This window comes from Astatotilapia calliptera, chromosome 23 (genome assembly GCF_964374335.1).
Source record: "Astatotilapia calliptera chromosome 23, fAstCal68.1, whole genome shotgun sequence".
In the NCBI taxonomy this organism is placed as follows: Eukaryota; Metazoa; Chordata; class Actinopteri; order Cichliformes; family Cichlidae; genus Astatotilapia; species Astatotilapia calliptera.
The window spans coordinates 6,159,019-6,174,875 of NC_137443.1; the positions used below are offsets into that span (position 1 = coordinate 6,159,019).

The window sequence follows — 15,857 nt, forward strand, 5'->3', positions numbered from 1 at the left end:
CTTCAATCTTTGGCATTCCTTTTTTAGTAACCTTTAATATAGTGGTGTTTACTGTAAACGAAGGATTGTACCAGGAAGTGCATCCAGCACAAAACATGCAGAGCTACCCGCTGGTTTGACTTCTTAAATAAATAAAGGTTCTGTGGTTAGGGGTCCATATTGTTATTGAAACGGTTTTAATTGCCTTTAATGTACAAACACATGAATGTGCTGTGATATTTGTGTCACTCATCGGTGATTAGTATTAATATGCTTGTACAAGAGGTGGACATGCAGATTCACACATCTGCAAAAAGTAACTGTGGAAGCAAAAGGAATGTCAAACAGAACAAATACAAAAATAATTTGAATTTTCTAGATAGTTATTGTTGACACGGTTTCATTTTTCCCCTTTTTGAAATTCCCAGAAAGTAAATTTAGATTAGTTTAGCGGGATCCTCTTCTTAAAATGCGGGAGTCTGAATTAATCTTGTTTTTGTATGACTTTAACTTCATATAGTGGATCTCAAACCGCGTCGACTCAACTCTATTGAAATAAAACATGAACTGATACAGATTCGGTACTTGCTGTGATCAAATGCTATGAATTGATGTTACTTGGGATCTATTTTGCTTCCATACAATTCATTTAACATTATTATCAGATGTAGTTTAATAATTTCTCCGCTTTCCTTCTGATAATAAAAAAATTAAACAAACCTCGGTCTAAAGCGGTTTCGGGGCGCATGTACACCTCGGGGTTTTAATTCTGTGGCCCGAGCAGGTGCACAGAGGGGCGGAAGGTTACCGTCAAAAGCGTCGTTTCAGATGTTGGGAACACACGTGTGTCAGGATGGACTGATTGCTGCTGTGAACGAGGCAACAAGTTGTTGCTTGTGTTCGCTGCTTCTGACTTCACCAGGAGAGACGCCGTCGGGACCGCATTTCCCCGCGTGCACCTCAACCTGAATTAATCCTCGCGAAGCTCGGTGGATAACAAAGTCATCCGTGCGTCTTTCCTCCTCCTCCCCCCCCGAGGAAACTGAAACGCGCGCGCACAGCGGATGCCGGGTGCGCACTGACGGTTTGCGGTGAGTTTCTCTGTCAGTGAGCCTGCGCGGCTCGATGAGTGACACCAGGAGGAGGAAGACAGACAGACAGTTATCGTGGCTCAAACTCGACCTGGATGGCACCCAGCTCCCGCTGAGCTCGAGCGGCAGAGCACCCAAGTGGCGAGTCGGGGGGTGGGTGGGGGGGCTGTACGTGAAGCTTAAAGAAGTCGGGATGGACGGCAAAGGCACCCTGAAGATGTTCAGGAAAAAACGGGAACTAATCAAGACACCGTCTATCTCGAAGAAGAGTCGAGCAGGAAGCCCTGGGCCACAGAGCAGCGCCCCGTCTGTGAGTAGCGCATCACTTCTGGTTTCTGATGTTTAACTGTGTGTGTGTCAGATGACCATCATCTGGAGTGGACAAGTTTCTGAGAGGGCTCATTACCAGGGGTGCTTTTGTTTGTGTGTGTGTGTGTTCGTGTGAGGCTCTGTAAGTTTTTAGTCTTTTTTGGGGGGGAATCTTTTCTGCTGCTGTAGCTGGTGCGATCAGGGGTGTGAAAACTGTCCTCTAGCTGAAACCAGTCATTATAATGCAGTGTCACAGTGCTGAGTGCTGTGATGGGTACCTGACTGTAAGCTGACTCATATCTGGTTATGTGGCGCATAGGAAGTATGTCTCCTGTGGGGTTTTTGCGTGTGTGAGTGAGCAAGTGAGTGAATGCGTTTTGAGAATTTGTGATTAGAATGAGGACAAAAGTCTAGAGGGCAAGGAGCATGCTGAAACGTGGTGGCAAAAATAGTTACAACCCTTATTCTACAAGTCAGAGAGTTAAAAAAGCCGAGTCGAAAGGCAAGGACAGACTGGACATACTGCCCAACAAGCACAACGTATGGCTGAAACAGGTACGTTTGTCGTGTACACACAAGTCTCTGAACAGAAAATATGCACTGATGCTTTTTTTTGGTTTCCTGTAAAGTATTTAAAATTTTCAGGCTGCTTTTGCTTGGTTGAGATGCACTTGTCGAGCCCTAAATCTACAGGCCGCTGACTTTAGTTGAAGTTTTCTGTTGAGTACCAACAGGCCAAAAAAAAAAAGAAACTTCTCCGTGAGTTGTGTGTTTTTGTTTATTTTATTTTTTTGTAGGTGATGTATAAAGTTATTCGACTTTCTGCTGAGTTTGCCACACCCGTTAACAGCTTGGAGTCAGGAAGTATTGCACAACGCAGCACAGGATCTTGTGAAAGTCTGCATATGATTGTTTACTAATAACAACAGTGCTGCTGGCCCCAGAGGCAAAGAAAAGTCACCTTGTTAGCCGTAATGCTGAAAGGGACGAGCTACATTGCAGTCTTGACCTTCTCTGTCTTCCTGTCATCTCTCAGCTCTCCATTCTCCAGGAGCAGCCTCGCAGAGATGCAGTCGACATCACACTCTTTTGTTCCCCCTCATCTTCCTCCTCCTCGTCTTCAACACTTACCCCAACTTCCGCCGGGCTCCAGGATCCCTCCGCGTCCTGCCCAGGCACCCCGAGCACTCAGCACAATAAATTGGGAATGATGCAGGGGGTGGGCTGCCCGTCTCCTGTGGCCACTCTCAAGAGACCGACCGCACTGAGCCGACACGCCAGCGCTGCAGGTCTGCTCCATCACTTAATTATAGTCTTGCTCCTGCTTGCTGAGCGTGGCCCATCACAAACAGAATCTGGTCAAAACACCATTTATGATCTGTAACTGAAGCATTTATGTGGCGTTATCACCTTTTAAACATTTAATATGAGTGAAGCTGAAAGGTTTGAGATTATCGACTTGGATTTCAAAGCCTAGAAACTGTGAAACTGAGGAGTTCTTTAACTAATGATTGCTCTTTAAATAGATTTCTTACACTGTTAAATGTAAGAAGGAAAATCATGACCAGAAATTGCCATTCTACAACTTCTGACCAAGAACAAGCCAAAAAAAAATGCTCTAATGGAAAGGAATAGTCAAATGTTTTGGGTAGATGCGAAGGGCCCCTCTAATGTCACACTAGTGAGCATATAAGCTTGAAACTGTTGCACATTTGCAGAAAACCAAATGATACAGATCCCCACGTTTTGTTTTTTGTTTTTATTTCATTACAGTTTGATTGTATTCTCTAAAATCTTGAATCATTCTATTATTATTTTTATTATTTTTATTTTTTATTTTTATTTTTTTGTAATAATTCATGAAGATTATTCAGTAAAAATTGAAAGTCTCACATGAAGACTAAATGCGTGTTTGTTGAGTGATATTTCTGTGTCTCCTCAGGGTTCCCGCTCCAGTCGTGGGTTTTCACTAGAGGTCAGGGAAAAGGGGCTATAACCCCGACGACTCCATCTGACAGTCCAGAGAGCGCAGCCATCGAGGTGGAGGACATCCCAGCCCTGCTGAGGGATGTCGCACGCTTTGCAGAGGCTGTGGAGAAGCTGAAGGATGTTGTTCTGGCTGAGGGTGAGAGCCGTGACAGGTTTAAGCTTTGTCTTGTACATCTCCAACACAAACCTGCGTGAGAAGCCCCCAAATACATCCTGTCAGACAGGCTTTTGTTTGGTCTTGTTAGCAGCTGCAGTCTTCCCTGCCAAACTCTGACTTACAGAAACGTGCTGTGTCTAGATTTGTTTTGAACAAAGCGCTCTGGGAGTCCCTCAAAGCTGAGCACATTAAAAATATCACTTGTTTTCCCCACTGTTGGGGCAACACACACTTTCCTGCTGACACGAAGCCATGTAAGGTTTTGAATAGTCGCCCTCCATTCAGTAGCTTTGGAGAAACAACAATAGTGTTTGCACTCTCTCTTCCCTTTTGTGTCACTCCATTTTGACAAGAGCTTACACAGAGAGGACATGAGGGATCCAATCTTACATCCGCCGTGTTCAGCAACACATGTGCGCGGTGTGCAAGGGGGGAGGAGGAGGAGTATGTTATGGGCGGAGCATCTCTGCACAAGCAAGCTTTACAAGAGGCTCTGAGCTTCCTCTCTCCAAATGGAGGCAGCGCGCTCACAAAGACAACCGCACGCTTGTCTCCAGCAGGAAACCAGTTTTTTGTTTACTGCAGACATGTTCTTGTGCTCCACGTGCACGATGCAGTGAAGCTTTAAAAAAAAGGGGCCATATCACAGGGGTTTGAAAAAGAACAAAGAAAGTCCACCTGCTGAATGCTCAAACTGTGTTGTCTTCTCTAGTTTCTGTCGTGTTTTGGCTAGTTTAGCTCACTTGTCTGTTATCTGGCTCTGTTCTGTCATGTTCTCCACCCACAGAGAGCTTTCTAAACAGGAAGCCATGATGGATTGTCTCTGACAGAAAGGCCTCGTCCGCACTTCCTCGTCTGATAGTCTGGCTGCGTTGCAGTGATGCGACACTGATCACTTTCAGAATCAAAAATACAATTGCGGCGTTGAGGTGCTCTTAATCTAAAGCAAAACCTCTTTTGACATTAAAAACTGTTCTCAGAAACTTCAAAAAGAACATTTGAGCCACAGGGAAAAAAAATGTTGCAGAACACCACAGTTGGTTTGTAGTGTTGCAAAACAATAGAAGGGACCACATCCTCTCCGGCACTGTGTTTAGGTCACTCTGTTCTTGTAGTGTGCTGCTGCTAATCTGATACTCTGACACACATTTCGAGACGAGGGTGATGGACCAGCTGCCCTCTGCTCTCCTCCACCAGCGAGCCAGTGTGATTAGATGACTCGATGGAAGAATGCGAGTTGCAACATTAAAGGGTTGACAAAACCGGTGTCTGGAGGAAAGGAGGCTAGAAATGTGTCACCAGTGACATTAAAGCTGACAATGTTTATCTGGAGCTGACCTGTCTGACACTTGGCCTATTATCAGTGTCCTTATGGTTGGTGTTTCAACTGTCAGTCTCCATCTGCTGTTCCCCTGGGAAGAAAGACTTGGAGACTTTCAGCAATGTTATTTCAGGGAAGAGCTAATGTATCGATAGCACTCGTTTTCTTGCTAGCCTTGCTCCATCCAAACATTTTTAAAAATTCCACCTGTAAGCACCTACATTTCTTTAATGAACACGGACTTGGCTATGTGAGGATTAAAATCAGCAAGTTCTTAGTGTTTCTTGCGGAAAGGAAGCAGAGATTCTGTTTAAACTGTATCTCAGGTGGTGCCACAAACCAGCAATTTCACAATGATTGCAACTGCGTTTGGCAGAATGCATCGCCCAAAATAAAGTCAGCAAAATGTTCACGTACATATTGTATCGAGAACGAGACAAGTTGCTACGCGCTGGCAGCGATTTTAGTAGATGGCTTATTGTTGGCAAGTCAACACATCCTAAACCTCAAGCGTGATCTTTTTTTGAAGCTTGTTCCGCTGTTTTTCCTCTTGGTTCTTGTTTCACCTACCACGACTCTATCTCACCCAGGTAAGGAGAGTCAGCGGCCCGTGGCCCACGAGTGTTTAGGGGAGGTGCTTCGGATTTTGCGCCAGGTCATCAACACTTATCCTCTGCTCAACACCGTCGAGATCCTCACTGCTGCCGGCAAACTCATATCCAAGGTCAAAGGTAGACAGACTCTTCTGTTTTTTAGATGCATGTCTTTGAAAATCTCGATGTAAATCTGAGTTGTACAATGACGGTAAAACCCAACATCACTCTGTAACTACTCTTGACCACGACTGAAACCTGAACACATGTACGATTTTCCAGGTTTCCACTATGAGTCCTCTAACGAGGCTGATAAAAAGGACTTTGAGAAGGCAATTGAAACCATTGCTGTCGCTTTTAGTAGCAAGTAAGTATCTAAATCAGCTTTTTATTCATATATAAAAGTAAAACGCTGTCAAAAGCTGCTTCTGTTTCTTATCAGTAGCTTCTAAGAATGTATTTCAGTGGCAGTGAAGCCTTAGTGGTGTCCAGTAGGCTATTGTTCACACACAGGCAGTTCAGGTGGTGTGTAATTGTAGATATTAATACGAACAAAGTAGTCTGCTGTTGGGAATGAGAGAGAGAAGTGCAGTGATGGTGACACATTTGCATGAGACAAAGCTGAAAACAGGAAGTGGGTTTTCTTCTACCGTATGACACAAAACCAAAAGTAGAAAATGCTGTTGACTACCTGCCTGCTAAATGAACAGATTGCAGACCAAAGAGAAAATACATCGTGGGAACACTCAGTTGATTTGAGCTACCTGAGAATAGTTGAGATCAAAAGAACTGGCCTTTAAATTTGCTTTTGTTTTCCTGTAACTTTTTGTATTTTTTTTCTAATAGTAATGTAAAATGAATATATATATTTTTTTTAATGGCAAAGGAAAAATACTAAAAGCTGAAGTATAATTGTGGCGTATCGTACCAGGATTTTATCGCATGCCTGTCTGTGCCATTTCAGGGTTTACACAACTGTCACACAGCTTCAGGAGGAAGTGAGCTGGCAGAGACAGTTGAAATCTGCCATATGAGTCTGTTTCCTCATTCTCTTCTCTAGCCTTCCTCTGTATGACTCGATTTTGACATGAATGCAAAGACGGAAAAATCTAGTGTTGTTGTTTGGCCTGCATTTCAGCACATAGGATGGTTGCAAGAAAATAAAAATGACTGCTACCAAATTACATGATTTTGGGGGGCGGCGAAGGAAAGCTGGTAGACTAACAAAAACTGTCACGAAACTTGCTTATCACCTTCAATCTGCAGTGTACCTGTGGAGGTTTCGTAGAAGGCCTGGCCCTCTTCCTCTCTACTGCTTTCTCTTTTGAAATCCATCTTACGCTTTTTCTCTCTCTGCAATTCAACAAAGATTTTACATTTGTGTGAAGGAGTCTGTGTTTCTCTTTAGTGTGTCTGAACTGCTGATGGGAGAGGTGGACAGCAGCACGTTGCTCTCCTTGCTGCCTACAGAGAAGAGCAGAGTGAGTTTGTCACCTATATTTCACACGTGCCAACCAAAAAGAAAAGTTACTTAATGTGGTGGTTATGCAAAAAGCTCCTTGATTAAATTAAACGTCACTGCCCGCAAAATGACACCTACACCTAAATTTCTGCTGAGTGTAAGGGGGGGGGAAGAAAAATATCCTCTAATTCTAGCGAGTAAAGGTTCGTGTTTATGCCGTTTTAGTCCATGGAGAACTTGTACACTGGTTCTGGCCATGGAGGAGATGGTGGACATTACAGGAGCGACCTGCAGGACATGGGTAAGCATAAAGGTGCCGTACAGCTTTTGCTTTCAGTTAATCACAGGTGCTGCTTTGCATAACAGTGTAACCTCCTCCTTTCCATTCATCTCATTTGACTCCATATGTAAACGTTATAGTGGATATTTTCCTATTTTCTGTATTTTGATGTGACGGTGCATACTTTCAAACCGCCAACGTCACTGTAGTAATCTTAATGTTATCCCTGTGTTCATGTGAGAGATTTCATGTGTAGTAGGTCTCCCCCTGCTGATGAATATCCTGCAGTGCTCGGATGTTGTCGCAGTTAGTTTGTTGGAAAGTCACAGGGGAAGTTTTTAGCAGAGAGAAATTACAGATTTAAGTACTGACCACAGCAGAAGACACTAAAAATAAGCTTCCAAATCAAATCCACTCGCATACCCGATGCAAACAATCGTCCTGTTTTCTGTCGTATCGACAAAGCGTTTCCTGCACAGTGACCTGTGTTGGTGTGTTGATGTGTAGGTAGAGCTGAGGAAGTGGATGTCATCCTACAGCACAGCGAGGGAGGGGTGGACTCTGCTCTGCTCTACGCCAAAACCATTTCCAAGTACATGAAGGACCTGATGTGCTACGTGGAAAAGAGAACTTCACTTGGTTAGTGGGAGTGACGAAACTATGTGAGAGTGATTGTACAAAGTCAGACCAACTATCAACTATGATTTCAGACACTAAACTAGACTTGAGCTTCTTATCACTGACATGTTTTGGGGTTGTTGTTTTTTTTGTTTGTTTGTTTGTTTGTTTTTTGAGTCAGAAGTGACCATTTTTAGATGAGAGTACAACGTAGCAAGTTATCAGTGAACTGATGAGCTTACTAAAACTTGTATGGGAAAATCCACCCATTTAGCTGTCACATGGGAGGAAATTGGTTTTAAAAAACCACTACAGGCTGGAGACATTGTTATTTCTTATGTACATTTGGGGGGTTTTAACCCGGGAGTCCATGAGGATTGAGGCATCTTTGAAGACGGCTTCAAGTGGCCATTCAAGTTTATTCCATCTTATTAAAAAAATAGTGAATTTTTTGGGGTGATTAAATTTTTATAGTGCACGTTGTCCTAGAAGTTGTGCTTTTGACCATAATTTTAATAGTCTCTGTTTTTGTTTTGTCTTCCCCAGAGACCGAGTTCTCCAAAGGCCTCCAGAGATTATACCAGTCTTCCAAACACAGTATTACACATGTAAGCTCCATTCACTTTCACCTCTAAAGAGCTGTAATTTCTTTATAGTTCACGATCGTCATCTTATTGCTTGCTCTCTTCCTCTAGCCCCACATGCCTCTTTTCTCCATCTACTCTCTGGCTCTGGAGCAGGACCAGGAGCAGAGTGTGGGCCTGCAGCAGGCCAACAACACCCTGCACAACCAAACCTTCATTCAGGTACATTTCTGAGTTATTGGTTACTATTCTAGTAAATGAAGCACAAACCACATTTTTGGTTAGTCACTTGCAATTTCTCACCTCTCATATTTAATGTGTATCCTGCAGCCTCTGATGCAGCGTAAACAGGAGCATGAAAAGAGACGTAAGGAGATCAAGGAACACTGGATTCGAGCTAAAAGAAAATTGGTATGGCCTTATGATCTTTTATTAATCAACAGCCCTGTTTTATCCTTTTACTGTGACAAGAAAATCAGGCAATAACTGAAAATACCACAAACCTATTTATTTATTTATTTCTTTTTTGTTTCGTTCCTCCTCGTTTAGATGGAATGTGAGGCAAACCTGCGGAAGGCCAAGCAAGCCTACATAGCACGCTGCGAGGAGTACGACAAGGCTAAAACGGCAGCCTGCCGAGCTGAAGAGGAGGGAGGGGGATCCACAGCGAAGTCTGTGGAGAAGAAGAAACGAGTGGAAGAAGAGGCTCGCAACAAGGTTCTTCTCAATAACTTTGTTTTGCTGATGTTGTTTTGTCTCTGCAGGAAGAAAGACGATTAAATTTTTTTTGCATACGACCTATATCAGCTGAAAATCTTTGGTCACAACTCCGTCACATGAGCCAAAGATGTTGTGTGAGGACACAAAGAAGGAAATAGTTTATCTGATACTTGCTAGTTTAGGCTGAGTGAACAGTTCAGCTTTACATAGGGCTCGTGAAAACCACTGCTGGACTTTCAGATCTTTCCCACTACTGGATGAATTCATGATTTTAAAAAATAGGTTAGAAAATGAAGAATTATGTACCTTCATTGACCACCAGGGGGCCGCACCCTGCACTTCAAGAATAACTAAGCTTACCCTTTCTGATTTTTGCCACTGTGTGAAATGTTTCATCAACACTTTTCTGTCTGATAAATGATCTGACAGATATAAACAGCAAAGAAAAAGCAGAAGTAAACTGTGTGTGTGTGTGTGTGTGTGTGTGTGTGTGTGTGTGTGTGTGTGTGTGTGTGTGCGCGCACAGGCAGATGAGGCGGAGGCCACCTACAAGACTTGTATAGCAGACGCCGCCACTCAGCAGCAGGAGCTTGAGCACACAAAGGTCACAGTGCTGAGGCAGCTGCAGGACATCATCAAACAGAGTGATCAGACCATTCGCTCGGTGAGAACAAAGGCCACACACAAAGGCCACACAAGCGTCTCGCCAAGAAGAAAAGCTACAAATGCTCACCATCTAATCTTTTCACTTCCAGGCGACCATCTCCTACTACCAGCTCATGCACATGCAGACAGTAGCCCTGCCTGTGCACTACCAGACTCTGTGCGAGAGCAGCAAGCTGTACGACCCCGGCCAGCAGTACGCCGCTCACGTGCGAGACCTGCAGCTGCCAGAGCAGCCGACCATCCAGTACGCGTTTGAGTCCTACTCTCCCTCCAACTCATCATCGCAGTAAGAACTTCAAGCGCATCCTCAATTAGTTTCTCAATGAAACCGTTCCTATGCAGCTCAGGATGGGGGTTGTTACAGTTTGGGGGCCACATATGCCTACAGCAGAGAGAATTTAGCAAGGATCCACTCATATCTGATTACTCGTTCCTAAATGTATTCTCTCTTTAACCAAACATTTTCACAGACATGACACAATGTATCAAAACCACGTTGTTTCTGTTTCCCAAATATAACCTGGGTTAGACTATTTTAGGAGTTGATTGACTACATACAACAATAGAATACTCTATATACAGTGTTATACCACTGATGCTGTAATTTGTACTAAAATGCCATATCACACCTGCTACACACAACCCTGTACCCAGGCGTAGGACTAGACTCTCGAAATATGAATAAAAGAAACCCACTTTTAATGCATTTGCAATCTGAAAATCCCAAATTGTTGCAGCCATGGTCACAGACCGAGGAATGACAGCTTCAACACAGACATGCAAACGAGTCAAACAGACAGTCCTGCCGTCAGTGTGGAGACGACAGCTGGAGACAGCCGAGAGTCAGAAGTCCAGCGCAAGAGTAAGTGCATCCGATGCCTGCCGCTGCTAAAGATTTTACACAAATCTTAACAATTCCTCGCAATTACTTGTGACCTGTTACTATCCTGATGTCTGTAGTTAACAGAATTGGCAATGTAAAATGTGACTAGCTCATGTTATTGTCCCTTTTGTTATCACAGGACAGGGGCATAAGTCATGGGGCTCAACAGTGAGCGATGACAGCGTTGTTGGAGATGGAGGCCTGGATTCTCCAACTGCCAGCACAAGTAAGTGTAGACACGTCTTCTGTTAGTTTCACGCTAATCCGTACCAAAACCCTGCTCCAGAGATGGCAGTATGCATTATAAACGCTCTCAAACTCACTTATTTTAGGTGACATCGCTAAGATTGTTCGGACTTCATCGACTGGAACGATGTCGTCCAATGAGGATGCAGATGAAAAAGATGGAAATGTGTCCTCATTTGAAACTCAAAGTAAGATTTCCAGATTGTACATGTTAAACCTGGCTATCGGTTGAGTTTGGATTTTGCGGAGTGTGTGATGGGGGTTATTCTGTGCAGATATTAACGGCATGGATCCAGACGTGGTGGTGTCCACCGGACCTTTCCGTAATATCGGCCTGTCCAAAGCAGCCTTGACCCACCGACTGAGGAAGCTTCGGACTCCTTCCAAGTGCCGCGAATGTGACAGCTACGTTTATTTCCAGGGAGCTGAATGCGAGGAAGTGAGTTCTTCATCACTTCACCAGGCTAACATGTTTTGAGGCTCACGCTCCAAGTTGCACACTGAAACACTGAAAGCCTTCCAGCTGTGGTTAGATCGGCTCAGTGTGTTGCTGATGCATGCTACATTTTAATGATAGTAGTCAGCGTGTTCAGTGAGCATATGCAAATGTCAAAGTAAAATATTTTGTATTCTTAAAATTAACTTTTTATGTTGAACCCCACAAAATAGCAAATGGTCTGAGAAAAATGCATAAGTGGTTAGATAAATATGTTCAGTGTGGATACATGTAAATTACAGTATGTAATGATCAACACTAAAAATGAACATCTCAGACTTTCTGTAAAGGATGGACTTCCCTGAGAAGTAAAGCCAATGTGGAAATTGCATTGTTTCTAATGGTTGGAGGGGGAAGTGTAAAAAACTGTGCGTAAAATGGCCCTCAGCTGTCAGTCCACACCTTGCTCGTCCCTTCTGGTTGGAAAATTTAGCAAAGTTCAAAATGCCCATCACAAGACTTTATTAACAAGAAGGTGATGTCACTGTAACTGTTACAATCTTGTATATTTATAGCAATAATAAGGAACTACGTAGCATAAAGTGTAAAGCATGACTCAAAGCAAACGAGGGGAGAAAAAATAATTTCCGAAGAAAGACTTTAAAAAATGTGTGTGTGTGTGTATATATATATAAGATAAGATAAGATAACTCTTTATTGTCATTGCACAGTCATACATAGTACAGTAGTACAATGAAATTGGAAAAACTGTCCTACGTCGGCACTACATATAACACAACACGACACGATATGACACATCACAACGTAACAAACAACACAACACAGTATATTAACTTAGTATAAAAAAGTGTATGTGTGTGTGTGTATATATGTGTGTGTGTGTGTGTGTATGTGTGTATGTGTATATATAGTTAGTTGAAAGAAGCTACACGTCACTCTGATTACAACATATGGTACAGTTTCTGTTTTTAGAACAGGAAACTGGAATTTCCAGTGTTCCAAGAAAATATCAAGAACTGCAAACAAAGAGACAATAAAACCACAACAAACAACTGTAACAGGAATATGTAATGACAGACAAATTTCATATCTTTATACCATTTTTTTTTTTCCCCCACCATCTTTTCTATTGAATCGGGGGTTTTCCTTCCAATGGGCATAATAAATACAGTGGAAATGTAGTAAGGCAATTGTGATACCACTGTGTCACCCCCTTATTAATGCCCGTGTTATCTAATTTTATTCCATCAGGTGATTTTTTTTTTTTTTTTTTTTTTTTTTTTTACATTTTATTTATTTGTACACACACGTTTATTAACCAAGCATGTGTACACATACAAGAAATTTGACTCTGGTTGTTTCTTTGTTCTAAGTGTATATAACAGAGTAGACAACAGTCATTACTGACAATAACAGTGCACATAGCATATTTATGGTGCAGATGTTGGAATAATTAAGGGATGGAACGTGTGTGTGTGTGTGTGTGTGTGTGTGTGTGAGGATTGACTATAAACACATATAGACATGTACAACATTCAGCTGGCTGTCATGTGGCTGTCACTTGCTGATAATTGAGATTCACAGCAAGATTAACCATACTCATTTGAATACTGTTGATTGCAACAAGCAGCCTTACTTTGCATTGCAAATGTGAAACACCTGTAGTTAAAGTTTTTTTTTATCAGTGAAATTGAACATAGGTTCCCAAAAAGTTGATTCTGTTCATCTAGACGTAGAGTTTTCAGTGGGAGAAACTTTTTGTATGTGTAAAACTATGTATTATGCATAGTTTATTTATGTTACCTACACTATTGAAATTGCACATTACACCTTTGTAATCATTTTTGGGGGTTTTTAACGTTCTTCCTAATTAGATGTCACAAGTTTTTCTACCTAGTCACAAGTTACAGCTGTTCCCAGGCTACGATGGTTAAGATGATAATCATTATATTAACTGTTTTCTCAGTGTTTCCTGGCGTGCCACAAGCGCTGTCTGGAAACTCTGGCGATCCAGTGTGGTCATAAGAAGCTGCAGGGCCGTCTGCAGCTGTTTGGCAGAGATTTCACTCAGGTAGCCAGCTGTGCCAGTGACGGTATTCCCTTCATCATCACCAAGTGCATCTCTGAGATCGAGAGACGGGCACTGAAGATGAAGGTGAGAAAAAGCACGTATGCTGTGTTTTGAAGGGGTGGTCGATTTCTGATTGTTTGCCTTTGAACCGTTGGGTTTAAATCTCCTTTCTCCTCTTTTCAGGGCATCTACAGGGTGAATGGAGTGAAGACCCGTGTGGAGAAACTGTGTCAGGCCTTTGAGAATGGAAAAGAGCTGGTCGAGTTGTCTCAGTGTTCACCACATGACATAAGCAACGTGCTCAAGCTTTACCTCAGACAGGTAACTGAGGTTACACTGATGTGTAGCAGCTAGTAAAGACTGAACCTGAAGCTCAAGTCAATCATCATATGTTTGGTGTTTTTCCTTTACCCCCAGCTGCCTGAGCCCATCATGCCTTTCCATCTGTACAACAAGCTGATGGGTTTGGCAAAGGAGAGTCTGCATAATGAAGGAGACACACCGGAGGGGGAGGACTCAGAGTCGAGCAGCACTCACCCGGCAGTGAGCAGGGGGCCAGAGCTGGTGGATCTGGGCCCAGACACGGACCCAGAGGTCCTGGTCCTGGTGGACAGTCTGAGGGAACTTTTAAAGGAGCTGCCCAAACCCAACATCGCCACACTGCGCTACATCGTTCGTCACCTTCGAAGGTGAGTTAGTCATACAAGTCATATTAATTTTTTATTAAAAAGCAAAGATTCTGTTAACCTCACCATCCTTTCTTGCTCCATCTTTCTCATTCCAGGATCGCAGAGCTGGAACAGGATAACAAGATGAGCCCCAGCAACCTTGGCATTGTGTTTGGGCCCTCTCTGATGCGGCCCCGTCCAACGGGGGCTACGATATCCCTGTCCTCTTTGGTTGATTATCCCCATCAGGCTCGCATCGTGGAGGCCTTCATAGTCTTCTACTCTTCCATCTTCCAATCCAAAACTTCTCAGACCCACAAAACCTCCCGTGCTGCCTCCACGCAGCAGGTAGGAATCCAGCACACGGTGCACATTAGTATTTACTTACTGCTGTGCCTTTTTGTGAGACATTTTTAGGAATTAAATACTACTGCACAAAATATTTGCTCTGTTTTTACACATACTCTAAAGCATTGGAACAGAAAACCTGCTTTAACAAAGTCTAAAGAGTTAAAGGTTGCAAACAGCCCGGTATTAACGAGCAATACCAAAACTGGTCATAATCAGTCTGGCTAATAGAGACACCAGATTTGCATTTTTCTGTTGACTGAAAACAAATTCATGTTGTGAAGCTTTCACACTTTCCCTCCTGGTTTCAGGAAAATGTTACACAAGACAAAATGGTGAGCCCTGTTGACGCAGAAGAGGATGCGAGCAGAGAGGAGAAGACTAAACCTGAGGTTGACAAGACAGAGGAGGGATGTGGTGAGTTTTAAAGGCCAAGTTGTGTAATTTTATAGTAAATGATTTGCTCTTGAAAATGTTATATACATTTATCACTTATTTATCTGCATTCAGGAAGCTCTTTGGGGTCATTGGGCTCCAGTGAGCAGCTCCCAGACTCTGACTCTGAGCTGGACGAGAGGCACTCCCACAGCCTTACGAAGCAGGAGAGCGTGAGCATAGACGATGACCAGCTGAGCTACAGGGACAGTTTGGACCTGTCCAGTCAGTCTGCAATCCACATCGAGCCTGAACAAGATCAGGATCAGGAAAACCCAGAGGGAGAAGAACCCCCCGCTCTGCCAGACAGCGGGCCCCCAGAAGAAGGTGCTGGAGAAGAGCAGGATCTGAGCGCTTCTCTGGCAGAGCTCAACGTGAATCAGTCCAACAATAACAACAACTACCACCCGTGCTCTCCCACACTGAGCCTGTCGGGCCTTCCACTGGCACGTCTCTGTGGAAAGAAATTACCACTGACGAGAAATCGAGACAGCGAGCCAGAGTTTGTCTGATATTGTCAATCGTGTCTGTTCGTCTTTAAATTTGAAGTTAATGAAAGCCTAACGGTCTGCCGTGTAAATAGGTCAAATTAAATTTTAAACTGTAGATGTATGTTACTGTACTAATCTTTGCTGCCAGTGAACCCTCTCTGCACGCTTGCTGCTCTTGGGATTACTGGCGTTTCAAGATATTTGATTTGTTTGTATTTTAAAGCGTTTGTTTTTTGGGGGAAGGGAACGCTGCATCAGAATGTGACGCGTGAAAGCAGATTCCACTGCTGGTTATTTCAGCTCTAAAATTGAAATGCATGTAAACATTCTTATAAATGTTGCCTTTTGTCTTATGTCAGTTTTAATAAAGGTTCTTGTTTTAAATTTGTAGTTTTTGATTTTTGGCATTTTGTGCAAATTACCAAGACGGAGAAATTAAACCAAATGAGCACAGTTGCAACCTATTTCCTAGAATGGGGAACGTGGTGA

The 15,857-nt window shown here is 43.1% G+C and overlaps 1 protein-coding gene across 4 annotated transcripts; it reads left to right on the forward strand.

Annotated features, from left to right (window-relative positions):
* Window positions 1–874: 874 nt before the first annotated feature.
* Window positions 875–15,752, forward strand: arhgap45b (Rho GTPase activating protein 45b). Of its 4 annotated transcripts, none has more exons than XM_080296918.1 (24): window positions 875–1,380; window positions 2,416–2,668; window positions 3,322–3,504; window positions 5,437–5,577; window positions 5,722–5,806; window positions 6,848–6,920; window positions 7,127–7,214; window positions 7,689–7,820; window positions 8,346–8,407; window positions 8,495–8,605; window positions 8,714–8,794; window positions 8,933–9,100; window positions 9,630–9,767; window positions 9,859–10,055; window positions 10,507–10,631; window positions 10,792–10,878; window positions 10,985–11,086; window positions 11,174–11,337; window positions 13,322–13,510; window positions 13,610–13,747; window positions 13,844–14,115; window positions 14,211–14,442; window positions 14,754–14,859; window positions 14,953–15,752. In XM_080296918.1, the coding sequence occupies exons 1-24, from the start codon at window positions 1,105–1,107 to the stop codon at window positions 15,387–15,389; spliced, it is 3,840 nt and encodes a 1,279-aa protein (XP_080153044.1). In that variant the 5' UTR covers window positions 875–1,104; the 3' UTR covers window positions 15,390–15,752. The 4 variants fall into 4 exon arrangements, with proteins under 4 accessions (XP_080153044.1, XP_080153045.1, XP_026014586.2 ...); XM_080296919.1 differs by having other exon boundaries at window positions 9,859–10,013; XM_026158801.2 differs by having other exon boundaries at window positions 7,127–7,202.
* Window positions 15,753–15,857: the final 105 nt, after the last annotated feature.

Bases quoted from the DNA above. Each gene is read 5' to 3' on its own strand.
- arhgap45b (XM_080296918.1), top strand. From the start codon at position 1,105: ATGAGTGACACCAGGAGGAGGAAGACAGACAGACAGTTATCGTGGCTC. The intron at 8,606-8,713 runs GTACATTTCTGA...TGTATCCTGCAG, and splicing joins ACAACCAAACCTTCATTCAG to CCTCTGATGCAGCGTAAACA. The intron at 11,087-11,173 runs GTAAGATTTCCA...TATTCTGTGCAG, and splicing joins GTCCTCATTTGAAACTCAAA to ATATTAACGGCATGGATCCA.